At 38.5% G+C, this 15,949-nt stretch overlaps 1 protein-coding gene across 6 annotated transcripts in view; it reads right to left on the bottom strand.

The window, feature by feature from the left end:
* Positions 1-15,949, bottom strand: part of SBF2 (SET binding factor 2) — a 453,500-nt gene that overhangs the window by 59,722 nt on the left and 377,829 nt on the right. For all 6 annotated transcript variants that reach the window (XM_034666548.1, XM_034666550.1, XM_034666549.1 and 3 more), the window contains 2 exons: positions 5,918-6,088; positions 2,040-2,302 (listed from right to left, as the gene is read on the bottom strand). In XM_034666548.1, coding sequence (XP_034522439.1) covers positions 2,040-2,302; positions 5,918-6,088 — 434 coding nt within the window. The remainder of the gene's footprint in view (positions 1-2,039; positions 2,303-5,917; positions 6,089-15,949) is intronic.

The raw sequence follows: 15,949 nt of genomic DNA on the forward strand, positions 1-15,949 counted from the left end.
TGCCTATATTTGAAAGCTACTGTCGGGTATTGTCCTTTGGACCCAGATTTGTTTTTGTAAGAAACAATTCTGTCATTCTCCTAAAAAGGGACTCAGGAACCACAGAAACTAAAGCAAAATAGACTCTTTCATTTATTATCTGATATTTGAACCTTCTAAAAAAACCCAAAAACCTGTTCTCTCAAGTTAATTACCACATAGAGCCAGACAAAGTAATATTGCTATCTTTGGCCTTTGACAACTGGGAGACCTATTCTCTGGTAGGCAAAGTAAAAGAACTTTTCCCAGAAAATAGCATATTTTTCCAAATGGAAGAACCAAAGTGTCCTGTGAACCCTTCTGTTGCCAATAGTTGTCTCTTTGAGTGAACCACAACACTTTTAGTCACTTTGAAGCCATCAGTCTTCTGTAGGTGATAAAATCATGCAACAGAAGGGAATGAATCTGAAACAGTGGATGTGAAAGCTCAAGCCCTGTCCTTGCTGCTTATTCAGTTCCCACTGTTCAACAAATACTCCTGTCTCCTATGCCTTCTTTTAGACTGCTAATCATGGAAAAGACTCATTTGTCTGTTCTAACCTACTTAGTTCTCTTTCCTCCAAATCCAACCACATTAACTGAAACAGTTTTAAGATAAAGCTAAACAGTGAACATGGCCTCGCATCATCCCAAAGCATTAAAGAACTTGAATGCCTCAGCCACTCACTAGGTAGATTTCAAGGAGCATGGTCACCTATAGTTTGAAGTGATGAAGGCCTAGGCTATATTGTTCACATAAAATAACTCTGTAGGAAGAAATAAGAGACCCGTTCAGTTGATTGCATGGTGTAAAAGGATGACTTCGAAACAAAAAAAGTTGTCTAGCCTGAAGGACTAGAAGCTCTCAGGTGTTCTTGACAAAAATGAAGTACCTGGGACAGGGAAATTGGGAGGGTGGGGTCAGAGATGTGGGCTTGTGGGTAAGTTTCTAAGAAAGTACAAAGAGCGTGGAAGAGGGATTGAGAATGGGAGAGAAGAGAAGCTGCCTGAAAGAGCCTGAGGAGGGTTTACAAGAGTCCGAAGAACCACCAGCATGTCAGAGCGTCATGGAAGACCGTCGCTTCAACAGTAGAACGTCACTACTGTTGGGCAAGCAGTCCACGTATTCATTCATTTAACCACACGGTCAACCAAATATTTATTGGGCAGGTACTACACGCAAAGACTGTAGGTACAGCAATGAGTGAGGCATATAATAAGCAAATAAATGAAAATAAATCAGGTTGTAGAAAGTGTCATGAAAGAAAACAAATGCACGGTAGGAGACAGAGTGATGTCTGTGCTACTTACGATAGAGAAGTCAGGAAGGCCTCTCTAGGTAGATGGCATCTGAGCAGAGAATTAAATGAAGTGAGGGAGTGTTCTTGTGACTATCTCAGGGAGAGCATTCCAGATGGTGGGAACAAATACAAAGACCCCGAGGCAGTGTTCTGCTTAGAGTGTTTGAGGGTTAGCATTAGCAGGGAGACCGGTTTTCTTGACAGAAGAATGACAGGAAATAAAGTCAGGGCAGTTGTCAAGAGCCAAATCCTGTCAGGTCTTTTAGTCTATGGGCTTATTCTCAGTGGTACTGGAAGTCAGTGTCGGGTTGGGAGCAAGGCATGGTTGAGGACACAATTACAGATAAATGCAATGGATACACTGAAAAAAGGAGGGCCGAGAAACAAATAATAACTTTGGCAAGACGTTCAATAGTAATTTTCCAGAGTGCTTTCTGTAAATCGTCACGGCAGAAAGTAACTGAAAGGCTTGGTCAGTAGTGGGTGAGACAGTTGAAAAATTGGGTCATGAAAGAAAAGAGATGTTGGAGGTGGTTACGAACAGTGAGATGAAGTGAAGGCCTTGTGATGTAGAAGAGTTGAAAAGAAGAGCTGAGCAAGTCTGAAGGTAAGGGTAACGCTTAACATTTTGAAATATGTACAGCAGTATTTGCCCCAAATACTTTACTTTGTCTGCTAAGCCAAGAACAGGCGGGTCTCTGGATGTGCACATCTTGGTACCTGTTTGTGACAATGCTGTTGCTTCCGCTCTCCCAGTCGCCTGGCGCTGATGCTCTTAGGAGCTTGTTTTTACTTGTATCCAGTGGAACTAGCAGGTTGACCATGAGGTTTGCAAAATGAATGGCCTGACTGAAGACAGTGCTTTCCTCACGTTGTACCAGCTCCTGCTGAGCTGCTTTGCTCAGAGAAGGCCAGAGGCGCAGCTGCCCCGCCGCCAGGTCCATCGCTGTCTTCTCCTGGTACTGGTCATCTGGACGCTTCTCCTACAAAAATGAAGAAAACAATGCAAATCCATGACACAAGCTGCAAAAAACATGGAACGTGTTTCAATCATCCATCTGTTAAATACCTATGTCACCAAAAGAAGAAAACACATAAATAAACTGTAACAACAAAAACAACCACAAAACAAAATCAACTCTGTTTTTCCTGCCAGCTCCAGCCAGTCTTGAGCAGAACAATGTGATAAATCCAAGGAAGCAGCAGCAAAGCACAGATGGCTACCCTTCTCACTGTTAACATTTCATTGCATTGATTTCTCGCTATGGCCCCGTCCCTTTCAAAGTGCCAGTTATAACAAATTGTTGACGTGAAATATGTATAAATGAATGACTGTCCAGTAGCATTTACTAGTATTCTGATATGTTTCGTCTCTTCTGCTCTTTGGGAGGAAACAGAATGAAGAAAGTCACAAAAAACAGAGCTAGATTTCCTTGTAAATGTGGGAGTCAAATATTATCAGGACATAGGGTATAACAATGGGATTTTATTTTATTTTTTTATCAAGTTCTTAATTTTATTTATATTTATTTGGCCAATAATTTTATTTTTTCCATATTTAAAAAATTTATCTATTTTTATTTAAATTCAATTAACATATAATGTATTATTGGTTTCAGAGGTACAGGTCAGTGATTCATCAGTCTTATATAACACCCAGTGCTCATTACATCACGTACCCTCCTTATGTCCATCACCCAGTTACCCCACCCTCCAGCAACCTTCAGTTTGTTTCCTATGGTTAAGAGTCTCTTATAGTTTGTCTCCCTCTCTGATTTTGTCTTGTTTTATTTTTTCCTCTCTGCCCCTAGGATCCTCTGTTTTGTTTCTTAAATGTCACATATGAGTGAGATCGTATGATAATTGTCTTTCTCTGATTGAGTTAATTCATTTAGCATAATACCCTCTAGTTCCATCCACATTGTTGCAAGTGGCAAGATTTCATTCTGATGGCTGCATAATATTCCATTGTGTGTATATATACATACACACACACCCCACATCTTCTTTATCCATTCATCTGTTGATGGACATCTGGGCTCCTTCCATAGTTTGGCTATTGAAGTCCACTGACCTTTAAAACTCCAGGTTTTAAGCCCTGCTGGTTGCAAGAACTCATGAAATTTGGGCCCTCTTACTTTCTAAGCCAATTGCTATGGGCATTTGTTTTCCCCATGCGCTCCCCTGTGTGCTAGCTTGTCTCTCCCTCTCCTTTGCAACTGTGGCTCCCTCCCTACTGCCGTGGCCATGAACTGTTTCTCTCCCAAGCTGCATCTCTGCACTTCCTACCTTCTTTGATGTGGCCTTTTCTCTACCTTCAGTTGTGCAGTTTGTTTTGCCAGTCCTCAGACTGATTTCTGGGGTATTTAGGATGACTGGATAGTTACCAGCTGTATTTGTGGGAGAAGGCAAGCCTACGCTCTTCCTACTCAGCTGCCATCTTCTCGAAATCCTTTTTTTTTTTTCTGAGTCTGACAATAGGATTTTAAAGAGGAGCTTCCTAGTAGGCTTAAAAGTTAAAAAAAAAAGCTAGTATATCTAGTCTCACTGGTATCTAATCTAGGTATCATAGAGAGACTTCTTTAGAAGGAAGGACAGAGAAGCAGTGACACGTGTTTGCTCTACAAATGCTTTTGAGATATACCAATGTTAGCTTATATCGGCTTAAAAAAACTATCAAAAGCACCACAACAGCCCAAATATTTCTGGAACATGACCTCAAACTAATTTGCATCCATTAAAATTACCCTTTACTCAAGTGTATTTGGTGTTTTGAAAGAAAAATCTGAGTTTTACGTTAAATTAAGTAAACAATTCACACTAACAGTATATAATAATTTGGAATATGAGATATATGTTAGATAGTGCTATTCTTTATTAAAGTTTCTATTTTTATCATACTCAAGAATAGACAATGTTTAAAATTACATGAGACATAGAAATATTTGAATAGTACTATATTGTTCCTGTTAGAAATCTAAATTCATTTATCTCACATAATATAACGTCAATTTAAAATGGAGATGTAAGACGCTTACCTGACTGAGTCACCCAGGCGTCCTGCAATTTTCTTACCCTAAAATATTTTCTTGATATTTTTCTTAACTATAATTTATGGTGAAAAAATATATGGAAACATACAGAATATTCCTAAAAGGAGAACTAGATTTATTGCTGACATACTTTCAAGAACTATTGAATTTTATATTTATTTCAGCGTAATTTTTTTGTTTATTTTATATAAATTCAATTAATTAACATTAGTTTCAGAGGTAGAGTTTAGTGATTCATCAGTTGTATATAACACCAGAGCTCATTATATAAAGTGCCCTCATTAATGCCCATCACCCAATTACTCCATTTCCCCACCCTCCTTCCCTCCAGCAACACTCAGTTTGTTGCCTATAGTTAAGAGTCTCTTATGGTTTGTCTCCATCTCTGATTTCATCTTTTTTATTTTTCCCTCCCTTCCCCTATGATACTCTGTCTTGTTTCTTAAATTCCACAGATGAGTGAAAACATATGATAACTGTCTTTCTGTGATTGACTTATTTTGCTTAGCATATAACCTCTAGTTCCATCCAAGTCATTACAAATGGTAAAGATTTCATTTTTTTGATGGCTGAGTAATATTCTATTGTGTATATACACATCTTTTTTATCCATTCATCTGTTGATGGACATCTGGGCTCTTTCCATATTTGTGGGCACTTACTGCTATAAACATTGGGGTGCAGGTGCCCCTTTGGATCAGTATATTTGTATCTTTGGGTAAATACCTAGTACTGCAATTGCTGGATCATAGGGTAGCTCTATTTTTAACTTTTTGAGGAACCTCCATACTGGTTTCCAGAGTGGTTGTACCAGCTTGCATTCCCACCAGCAGTTCCCCTTTCTCCACATTGTCACCAACATGTCATTTCCTGACTTGTTAATTTTAACCATTCTGACTGGTGTGAGGTTGTATCTCATTGTCCTTTTGATTTGTATTTCCCTGATGCTGAGTGATGTTGAGCATTTTTTCATGTGTCTGTTGGCCATTTGGATGTCTTCTTTGGAGAAATGTCTGTTCATGTTTCTGCCCATTTCTTGATTGGATTATTTGTTTTTTGGTGTTGAGTTTGGTAAGTTCTTTATAGATTTTGGATACTAGCCCTCCATCTGATTAGACATTTGCAAGTATCTTCTCCCATTCCATAGGTTTGTCAACTGTTTCCTCTGCTGTGCAAAAGCCTTTTATTAGAGTCATTTAACTTTAATTTGACATTTCTTCAAAAAGTTAATTACACAAAGACAACTGCTCAGGTATTTTCATTTTCTTTTTTCTGTTCAACTTCCTATAATTGTTTCCAAAGAATTACTATTTATTAACATGTAATAAAACAATTCCACTGCTAAAGAACTATATTAAGAAGTTATTATGGAAAAATATAGTATCAGAAATCAAGAGAAGAAAGATGCTCACCACAGGACTCCCTAAGATGAACCTCAAATACACTGGAAGAAAGTGGCTACATTTCCTTTTGTCCTGGGAATACGTGAATAAGCTTTCCTTGAAGCCAGGATGCTAGTCTCACACTATATCTTTCTTCTCTTACCTTTTGCTTGAAATATGGGGCATGATTGTCTTCCTTGGCTGAGAGATACAGGGAGCGCACCTGTTCCTGCACTGCATTGTAGAAGGTTGTCTCCCAAAATTGCTGATTCGTCCAAATGGGGTGGTCCTGAACACAGGTGTAAGCAAACTGGCTGACTCCAGGGGCCAGTTTCTGTGAAAACACACAATACACATCACCACAGGGCTAACAGAGTCATGACAATTCAGAAAATTACAGGGGTCATGGTTAACCACAGATATCATCAAAGAGCTTATCTAAATAATATCTTACGGCAGTACAAGCTTAGCAATCAGAAACTTATTCATTTTTATTTTTTTATTTTTTTATTTATTTTATTTTATTTTATTTTTTTTAAAGATTTTATTTATTTATTCGACAGAGATAGAGACAGCCAGCGAGAGAGGGAACACAAACAGGGGGAGTGGGAAAGGAAGAAGCAGGCTCATAGCAGAGGAGCCTGACGTGGGGCTCGATCCCGTAACGCCAGGATCACGCCCTGAGCCAAAGGCAGACGCTTAACCGCTGTGCCACCCAGGCGCCCCAGAAACTTATTCATTTTTAACTGGCGACTTTGGGCTTGCTATCAAATCCTCTAGGGTCTCAGTCACTTAATGGACATTTAGGAACAGCTAGAAATCAACGTCATCATATGACTTAGAGAATGTATGAAAAGCACCTGGCACTGTACCGTGCACACTGTGGAGTTGGTAGCTCTTACTACAATCGGGATATGGAAATGAAATCCAGCACAACCTAAACATAAAACTTCAGAGAATTTAACATTTTTTTTCTACAGAACATTTTTGAGGGCACTAACTGAAATGTGAGTGAGCCTACAGCTTGGCCTTACACACAGAATGAGGGCATATCATGCATTTGAGACTCAAGAAGAATCACACCCTCCCAACTCTATCCCTTTATCTCCCCAGCAAGGCTGCTGTCTGCCTCACATAGTCCCTAGCAGACTGCCCTGGGCTTCAAGGGCATTTTCTGGTAACCAAATCTGGTCATGGAAGGTAAATCTCAAACCAAATCTTCCTTTCCAGGACTTCCTGCTGGGCTTCAAAGTAAGAGTAAACCTCACTCCGTGATTTACAATAGAGAGAAGGAAAACTAACTCTGCAGGCTTTTGGGGCACTTCATAAATATTTACCTATCTCATTTAATACTAAAGATAAGATGCACATTATTATTGCCAATTTAAAGAAGAGGAAACTGAAGTTCAGGGAGGTTTAAGTGATTGCCTAAAGTCAGATAACGAGTTACATAAGTAGTAAAACTGGTTTTTCAGCCCAAAGTTTGTTTGGCTCCAAAGCCCCTGCTCTTTTTTCTATACCAAATTGTCTTGTAAAAGAACATCATAAAATAATTAGCACTGATGTCTGTTTTTTCCCGCATCTTAGGATTTTGTGTCCCAAAGTAATATTCTGCCTTGAAGATTTGATATGATTTTAATTAACATTGTATTTTTACTTTTACATATGATTCATACTGTCAAGTTTCAGTTAATGATTTAAACCATCTTTCCACAGCTCTTGCTTTCATTTCTAAAGGTTAAAGATGTTTCAAAAACTTTTTTAATGCATCATTTCTCAGCAAACAGCAGGTAACATTCTCAATAGACAATTTTTTTGTCCATCTTTTTTTTTTGTAATTGAGTAGAACTAAATTTTCTGATATGTTTTCTTTTAAAGCAATTTAATAAACTGACTTCTCTCCACTTGATCTTAGCCAGAAGGCTGAGAAGTGATTAAACTGACATCTCACGGAATATCGACACTGAAGATTACCATTAAGGTTACATATGTAACAGTTACATAGCAAAAGTTCACTTCTTAGGGATGCATAACAGATGAATAAGATACTTGGTAAAAACAGTAGCCTCAATATATGCTAATTTCCTTTTTGGTCTAGAGCAGACTAAACCTAGAACTGAAAATAGGCACCTCACATACCATGAAATGCAGTACTTCCGTAGTACCTGTATGTACTACTGTGGAAGTGGGATGGCTATGATTTTGCCTATGAGGTCTATGTATTTCTGCATCCCGTGTGTAAATCCCTTTTAGGACAGGACTACGTATCGCTGCTGAGGTGACTGACTGTAACTCCTATCAGGTGGCTAGAAGTTGGGACTGACAGTGAAACAAAAATGAGGAGTTCCCCAGGGGTAAGCTGCATGAAGATCACTGATGAGATCTTCATAATGCCTACAGACTCGTTTAAAATACAGTTCCTATCTACCAGTGGGAAATCATACACAAAATGTGGTTCTGTGAGTACGTAAGCAGAAGCCACAGGCAAAGTGAATCACATGCTCCTCCAATACTCCGCTCGTAGATACTTGGGATGAAGCTTGCATGGGTTTTTTGTGTTTGTTTGTTTGTTTTGTTTTGTTTGCTCTGCAGAAATCTAAGGACTACCAATGATCTCAGTAGCAGTGCACAGACCAATTTTGAAAGGGATTTTAAAGGCATGAAATTCAAACAAGACAAAAGCATAATTCTCAGTTGCCTTCCTGTAAGTATAGTCAGAAGCAGCACTATTTCTTACAAATGTGATGTAATAAATAGCAGCTCTTAAAATTTTGGAGTTCTGAAATTAATATAGATGGGTTCAGAAAACCAGAGTTTTTTAACAAATCCTTATCAGTTTCTCACATAAAGTACTTTTAGGATCATCAACACACCAAAAAAGCTATTATTAATTATAGACCTCTTATTACAAACTGACAGAGCTCCACACGTTTCTGAGAGTATAATGAAGGCCTGCCTTTCTTTTTCAGCATTTTTCTTATTGATGTTGCATATTCACTTTCCTTGGCACTTATCAATTATTATCTTCTTATTTACTGACAAACTAAAAATGAATATGCAAAAACTCCCCTAAATCTTCCCAAAAAAGTGGACTATATATGTTCCAAGGCAGAAAGATGGTGTAAAACAATGACAGTGGCTCAAAACGGTCAGAACCCACAATTTGTTTACCAAGAGAGAAACTGTAGCAGGGGGAAAAGTGACTATAGGAAAAATGCTTTTTTGTCATGGCTATGGGATCTGATATATGCATAAGAAATCATTAACTTCCAAATACTTCAAATATAATTATTTTTCAAAACATGAAATTCACCTCCCATTTTTGTGGTTTCCTGCTATGTCTTCCCAACCGCAAGCAAGGGACACTGTGTCCCTCACTGTTGGGATGGGCCGGGTCACTGCACTGATGGGCAGTGTGTTCCTACAACCAGCAGAGGGCGGTAGCACCTTATTCTGCCTACAAGCCATCAGGGCTTAGATGGGAATTACGACAATGGAGCTTCGGGGTCTGGCTGGTCTTGAAAGTAGGTGGTAAGGTGAATACTGCATGTCTTCACTGTATATTTGGGAGACCCTACAAAGAAAATGGATTTACCCAAGGTCATATAGCAAGATGGGTAGAAGAGAAAGGAATAGAAATAGGTTTTCTATTATTCAACATTTCTGTAAGATATAAAAATAAAGATATTCCACAAAAGAAATATATTATAATGATCTATAGAAAGATGTGAGGAGACTGCTCAGGGTTTCCAGTTCTCCATACCCTGTGTTAGTAGTATTAGTTGTACACAAAGAAAATAAGCACCTGTCTATAAAACTATCTCCTGATTCTAATCACTTCTTTGGTTTGAAGAAAAAACTTTCCTAAAATGGTTTCTCAAACTGGCCCATATGCCAACTTCATGACCTTTTATTTTGCACAAAGATGAGACTCAGTCCCCGATGAAGGTCAAAGGGTGGTGGCGGTGGTGGTAGGGAATGCTGTTGTCAAATAACATTTCTTTCTTTCCCTCCAATTTTGGCAACACTATTTATTTTACACTTCCTAATAATTCTTATGATTCTTACCTAAAGAAACAAGTGATATTTTGACATGCAATTTTACAAGATGTTAAAAAATATGATGACTGCCTCCCTTATCTGGAAAACAACAGCCCTGATGGCACTGGGCGAAGCAATGCTACTCATTCTCCACAAAGCGTTCGAAGGCAACCTCCGCGTGAGGCAGGATACGGAGAACCACCTCGTGAAGCTCACCGATCAGCAGGCCAGGCTCAAATCCAAATAAATGGACACAAGTCATCTCAGAGACGAGGTGGTCAAGGGAACGGTTAAGATATCAGTATGAGGGGCCTGTCTAAGATCTGTCTGGCTAGACATGTTTGTTCTCCAGGCCCAAGGCCCCAGTTAGGGAGCTCAGAGGGAAACCAGATTTCAGGGAAAAAAGTTAGCTGGTAGGACCGATTCCATAAATATGTAATGGTCTTAAAGAATAATGCACAATAGGGGCGCCTGGGTGGCACAGTCGTTAAGCTTCTGCCTTCGGCTCAGGGCGTGATCCTGGCTTTGTGGGATCGAGCCCCACATCAGGCTCCTCTGCTATGAGCCTGCTTCTTCCTCTCCCACTCCCCCTGCTTGTGTTCCCTCTCTCGCTGGCTGTCTCTATCTCTGTTGAATAAAAAAAATCTTTAAAAAAAAAAAAAAGAATAATGCACAATAAAGATTCACTGTTTAAGTTGCTGGGTATTTCCTACCTAGCTCTGGATACCAGAATACAAGTGTACCTCTTTGCACAGTTTGGGGACGGTGCCAGTCAGTCCTTTTATGATTCTACACTGGACTGACCAAGTCCAGATACTAAGTCACTTAAAGAATTTGAATATTTTTTTTGTTTTAATTTTTATTTAAATTCCAGTTAGTTAACATATAGTGTCCTATTAGTTTCAGAGGTAGAATTTAGTGGTTCATCACTTACACATAACACCCAGTGCTCACCACAAATGCCCTCCTTAATGCCCATCACCCATCTAACCCATCCAGCACCTCCCGCCTTCCTCCAGCAATCCTACTTGTTCTCTGTAGTTAAGAGTCTGTCTTATGGTTTGCCTTTCTTGCCCCAAGCTCCAAATGCTTAGTCTTGAGAGACAAACAAAAGGAAGATAGGAATAAGAAAAATGTGAATAAAAAACCTGTATTTATCCAATCTTAATCAAACTTTAAACATACTTGCTTCATGTATTTTTTTTAAACAAAGGACATTCAACATTATAGATTTGATTGAAGCCCACCATGTACCTCTCTTGATCCCATTTGCCTCCGAATCCAGAGGTAACAATGATCCTGAATTAGGTATTTTTCATTCCCATTTATATGGCTTTTATACCTGTATATGTCCACAAAGAATATACAGGATTATATTGCAGGTTTCATTTTATCCCTTATTGGTGATACTTCTCAAAGTATACAACTTATATTTCATTGATTTATGTAATATTTAACTATGTAATTAACTGAGACAAAACATAACAAACTCTTTGTAAACATACAACTCAAAAGGAGCAGAAAGAAAGTGGCCAGCAAGCAAGGAGTATATAGGACACCGTGTGCATTAGTCAGCGCAATTTATAGTATGGCAAATAATCCAAATAGTTAAAAAAAAAAAAAGGTGACTGTGAGAATCTACTATAGTTTTTTCTTTTTCTTTCCTTCTTTTTTTTTTTTTAAGATTTTATTTATTTATGCGACAGAGACAGAGATAGAGACAGCCAGCGAGAGAGGGAACACAAGCAGGGGGAGTGGGAGAGGAAGAAGCAGGCTCATAGCAGAGGAGCCTGATGTGGGGCTCGATCCCACAACGCCGGGATCACGCCCTGAGCCGAAGGCAGACGCGTAACCGCCGTGCACCCAGGCGCCCCTCCGCTATAGTTTTTTCTGCTCTACTACCTGATACTCTAAGACTGAACAATGAAAGTAACCTCAAATTCGTAACGGTCTAACCTTCTCCTGGGTTATTTAGAAAATCCGGGCACACAGTTCCTGAACACGTAGTATACCATTTACCAGCACTGCCCAGTGTTCATTTGACGTGCCAATTTCAGTGGCTGGAACGACAGGGTTGAAGTCCTTAAACTACTTATCCTTCTAAGGGCTCTTTGTATTAAGTTGTTTGGTAAATATGAAGAGATCAGATGACAGATCAATTTTTTTCCTTTGTGGTCCAAAAATTAGCAGAATCAAATACAAGCTTGTTGTCAAGTCCTCTGCCTGTTTTTATTTTAAAGATTTTATTTATTTATTTTTAAAGATTTTATTTATTTTAGAAAGAGAGCGAGAGTGAGTGGGGGGAGGGGCAGATGGAGATGGAAAGCAGACTCCCCGCTGAGTGCGGAGCCTGGAGCCCTGAAAGGACCAGCGGCTTGATCCTGTGTCCCTGAGACCATGACCTGGGCCAAAACCAAGAGTCAGTTGCCCAACTGGCGGAGCCGCCCAGGTGTCCCCCTGGGTTTGGCATTCTTAAAAATACAAGATAGGACTCAAATTTCCTCCCTCCCCCACTTTCTGCAGGTTTTTAAACTTTACATAAATGATACCACATTGTGTTTTTTTCCGGAACTTGGCTTTTGACATATTATGATGCTAGACTTATTCAGGTAATAATAATAAATAATAATAATTATTAAAACTAACTGAACTGAGCTTTCACTATGTATATTTATCAACGTACTCAGTCCTATGCAGCCCTGTGATCCCCTGAGGTAAGTACTATTATTTACTCCTGTTTTAAAGGTACAAGAACTGACGCACAGAGAAGTTAAGTAACTTGTCCTAGAGAAAACTGCCAGGAAGTGGTGGAACTAGAGCTGGAGTCAAACTCAGGTAGTTTAGCTACAGAATCTAGTTTCTTAATTACTGCATAATTTACTGTATGAAATTCCATTACATGAATATATAGCATTTCCTTGTTCCTGCTAATGGACATTTGTATTGTTCTCAACTTTTTGCTATTATAAACAAAGGTGTATGAACATTATCAACACATTTCAACTGTCAACTCTGATTACTGGCACCATTTAATAGTGCCTGGAAATGCTTGAGGGGAGCCTAAGAAAAAGATAATTCCCATTGTTTCTTGTACCAATAAACATTTTTGGGTTATTGATTCATTGGCTATATTGCCAATAAGAAATTATTTCATGCAGATTTTTTGTAAATCCACTATTTAAAAAAATTAAAACTTCTTTAATACCAAATATCTAGTCAGTGTTTGAGTTTTTAATTATCTTATAAATGTTAAACGTTTTTCTTTTTTGTTTTGTTCCGTCACAGTTTGTTTGCATCAGGAAGGACCCAAATGTGATCCATATAGTACCGTTAGTTTGTATGTCTCTGAGGCCAGTTCTAATCAACAGGTCCCTCTACCGTCTGTCTGTCTCTTTCTCTCTCATTTCCCTCCCACTTGCGATCTATTTGCTGAAGAAACTGGATCATTTATCCAATACTTCCCGTTAGTCTGGTGGTTGCTGACTGCGTCCCAGGGTGCCATACGACATGTTCTTTTGTCCTTTGTATTTCCTGCAAATTGACAGTTGGATCTAGAAGCTTGATCATTTTCAGGCTTGACTGTTTGGCAAGAACACTTCATGGATGGTACTACTATACACGGCTGTCTCTCTTTTGTGATGTTAAAGGTTACTGACCATCAATGCTTAGATTCATTAATTATTAGGAATAATAAAATAGTGATATTCTCATTCTAGCATTATTTCCTCACTTATTAGTTAGAATGTTTCTATAAAGAGAAACTTCCCCTCATCAACTGTCTGGTGACCCGAACATGTAACCTGTACCAGATAAATACATGAGATTATCCCTTCATTTATCAGTTTTAAAAACAATGCATTGTTGGGGCGCCTGGGTGGCTCAGTCGTTAAGCATCTGCCTTCGGGTCAGGGCGTGATCCCAGAGTCCTGGGATGGAGCCCCATATCAGGCTCCTCCCTGGGAGCCTGCTTCTTCCTCTCCCACTCCCCCGCCTGTGTTCCCTCTCTCGCTGGCTGTCTCTCTCTCCGTCAAATAAATAAATAAAATCTTAAAAAAAAAAACCCAACAAAACAAAGCAAACAAACAAAAAAACCAGTGCATTGTTTTCTAGCATTCATCAGAGATGACCAGTGTTTCTTTTTTTATTCATATTTTTATGAGTTCACGGATTTTAAACCATATTTAACTATTTTTTTTAATGATTTTTTTTATTATGTTAGTCACCATACAGTACATCCCCGGATTCCGATGTAAAGTTCTATGCTTCATTAGTTGCGTATAACACCCAGTGCACCATGCAATACGTGCCCTCCTTACTACCCATCACCAGTCTATCCCAATCCCCCACCCCCCTCCCCTCTGAGGCCCTCAATATTTAACTATTCTTAAACCTGTTTTGGATGAAAACAAAAAAAGTCTATCCATAAATGTTTACTGGAAGCTTGCACTTTTCACTAACTCAATGCCAGGCATTATGGGACCTCTGTCTACAAAATGCTTGTAATCTATATGGAGAGACAAGAATTTCACATGTGATAACTGATGAACCTAATAATGTCATATATAACAAACAGCACTGTAAACTGGTAAGACTGAGGGTCTGATTGGGAAAACACCATCATCAAAGAGGCTAGTAAGTACATAACAAGGTGTTTTCTCTGAGATGTAACTACAAAGAAGAAAGGCATCAGTGGGTCCTGGCACAGGAAATGGAGGGATTTGGTGAATCACAGCTCTCACTGTGTATACTTGCAAATGGCCCCAAACCTCTACAAAAATACTTATTATGGCATTATTTTTAATAGCTATACCCCTTCCAAAGTTAGCAATTTTAATATCTAACCATAGAGAGAAAGGTTAGGCAAATGACAGAACATTATTAACACAAAAAGATATTATGCTGCCATTAAAGTGGTTAATATGATGATGTGCTTATGAATGAAGTAATTATGCTACATTTAAGAAAATCGGCCAAATGTGCTATGATTATGTCCATAAGTACACAAAGACTAGGACAAAAAGGCAGAATGAAAATAAAGCAAAAGTAACAGAATTTTGACAATTTGCTTTCCTAATTTGAAAATAATTTTAAGGGATCTTTTTATTAAATGTGGCAGATTGAATACTGTTTCGCCCCCAAACCCCATTGAAATGACAGCAAAAGAGGAAAATGGCAAAACATTCAAGAGTAAAGAGAATGAGACAAAAGACAACACCATCAGTGATGTTAATACAATTCTAGAAGTCATAAAGTGGACTTATAAGCATTAGCAGATTTTGAAGATTTTAAAGTTGAAACTTCATACTACTTAGAGAAGGAAGAGCCCTTTACACACTTTAAAAAAGTGAATTTTATGGTACATGAATGATATCTCAGTAAAAAAATGGAAACAATTCAAATGTTCATCAGCTGATGAATAAAATGTGGCATATACATGCAATGTAATATTACGTGGCAATAAAAAGATACGAAGTGCTGATACATGCTATACCATGGATGAACACTGAAAACATTAGGCTAAGTGAAAGAAATCAGTCATGAAAGATCACATGTTGTAAAATTTCATTCGTGTGAACGAAATGTCCAGAACAGGCAAATCCATAGAGGCAGAAAGTCCCCTGCTTCACTCTAACAGCACAACAGCAAAACAGCCATGCTTTTCAAGTACATACAAAACATTTACCAAGAAAATCTGAATTGTGGGTGATAAGTCTTATGTAATAGCTTTTATTTTTTAAAGATTTTTTAAATTTATTTGAGAGAGTGTGCACAAGTGGGGGGAGGGGCAGGGAGAGGGGGAGAATCAGACTCCCCACTGAGCAGGGATCCTGACACCGAGCTCCATCCCAGGACAGTGGCATCATCATCTGAGCCAAAGGCAGACGCTTAACCAACTGAGCCACCCAGGCGCCCCAGTCTTAATATATTTTAAAGGGATTCAAACCATACAAATATATTTTCTGACCAAAATGGAATTAAATTAGAAATCAATAACAGAAAGTTATCTGGAAAATCCTCAAATTTGGAAGCTAATTAACTCATGGATCAAAAAAGAAATAAAAAGGGAAATTAAAAAGTACTTTGCACTAAATGAAAGTGAAAACATATCAGAATTTGTGGGATGCCAGTAACCCATTTCTTTTTTTTTTTTTTT

The sequence above is a fragment of the Ailuropoda melanoleuca genome, chromosome 8, assembly GCF_002007445.2.
Source record: "Ailuropoda melanoleuca isolate Jingjing chromosome 8, ASM200744v2, whole genome shotgun sequence".
Classification (NCBI taxonomy): Eukaryota; Metazoa; Chordata; class Mammalia; order Carnivora; family Ursidae; genus Ailuropoda; species Ailuropoda melanoleuca.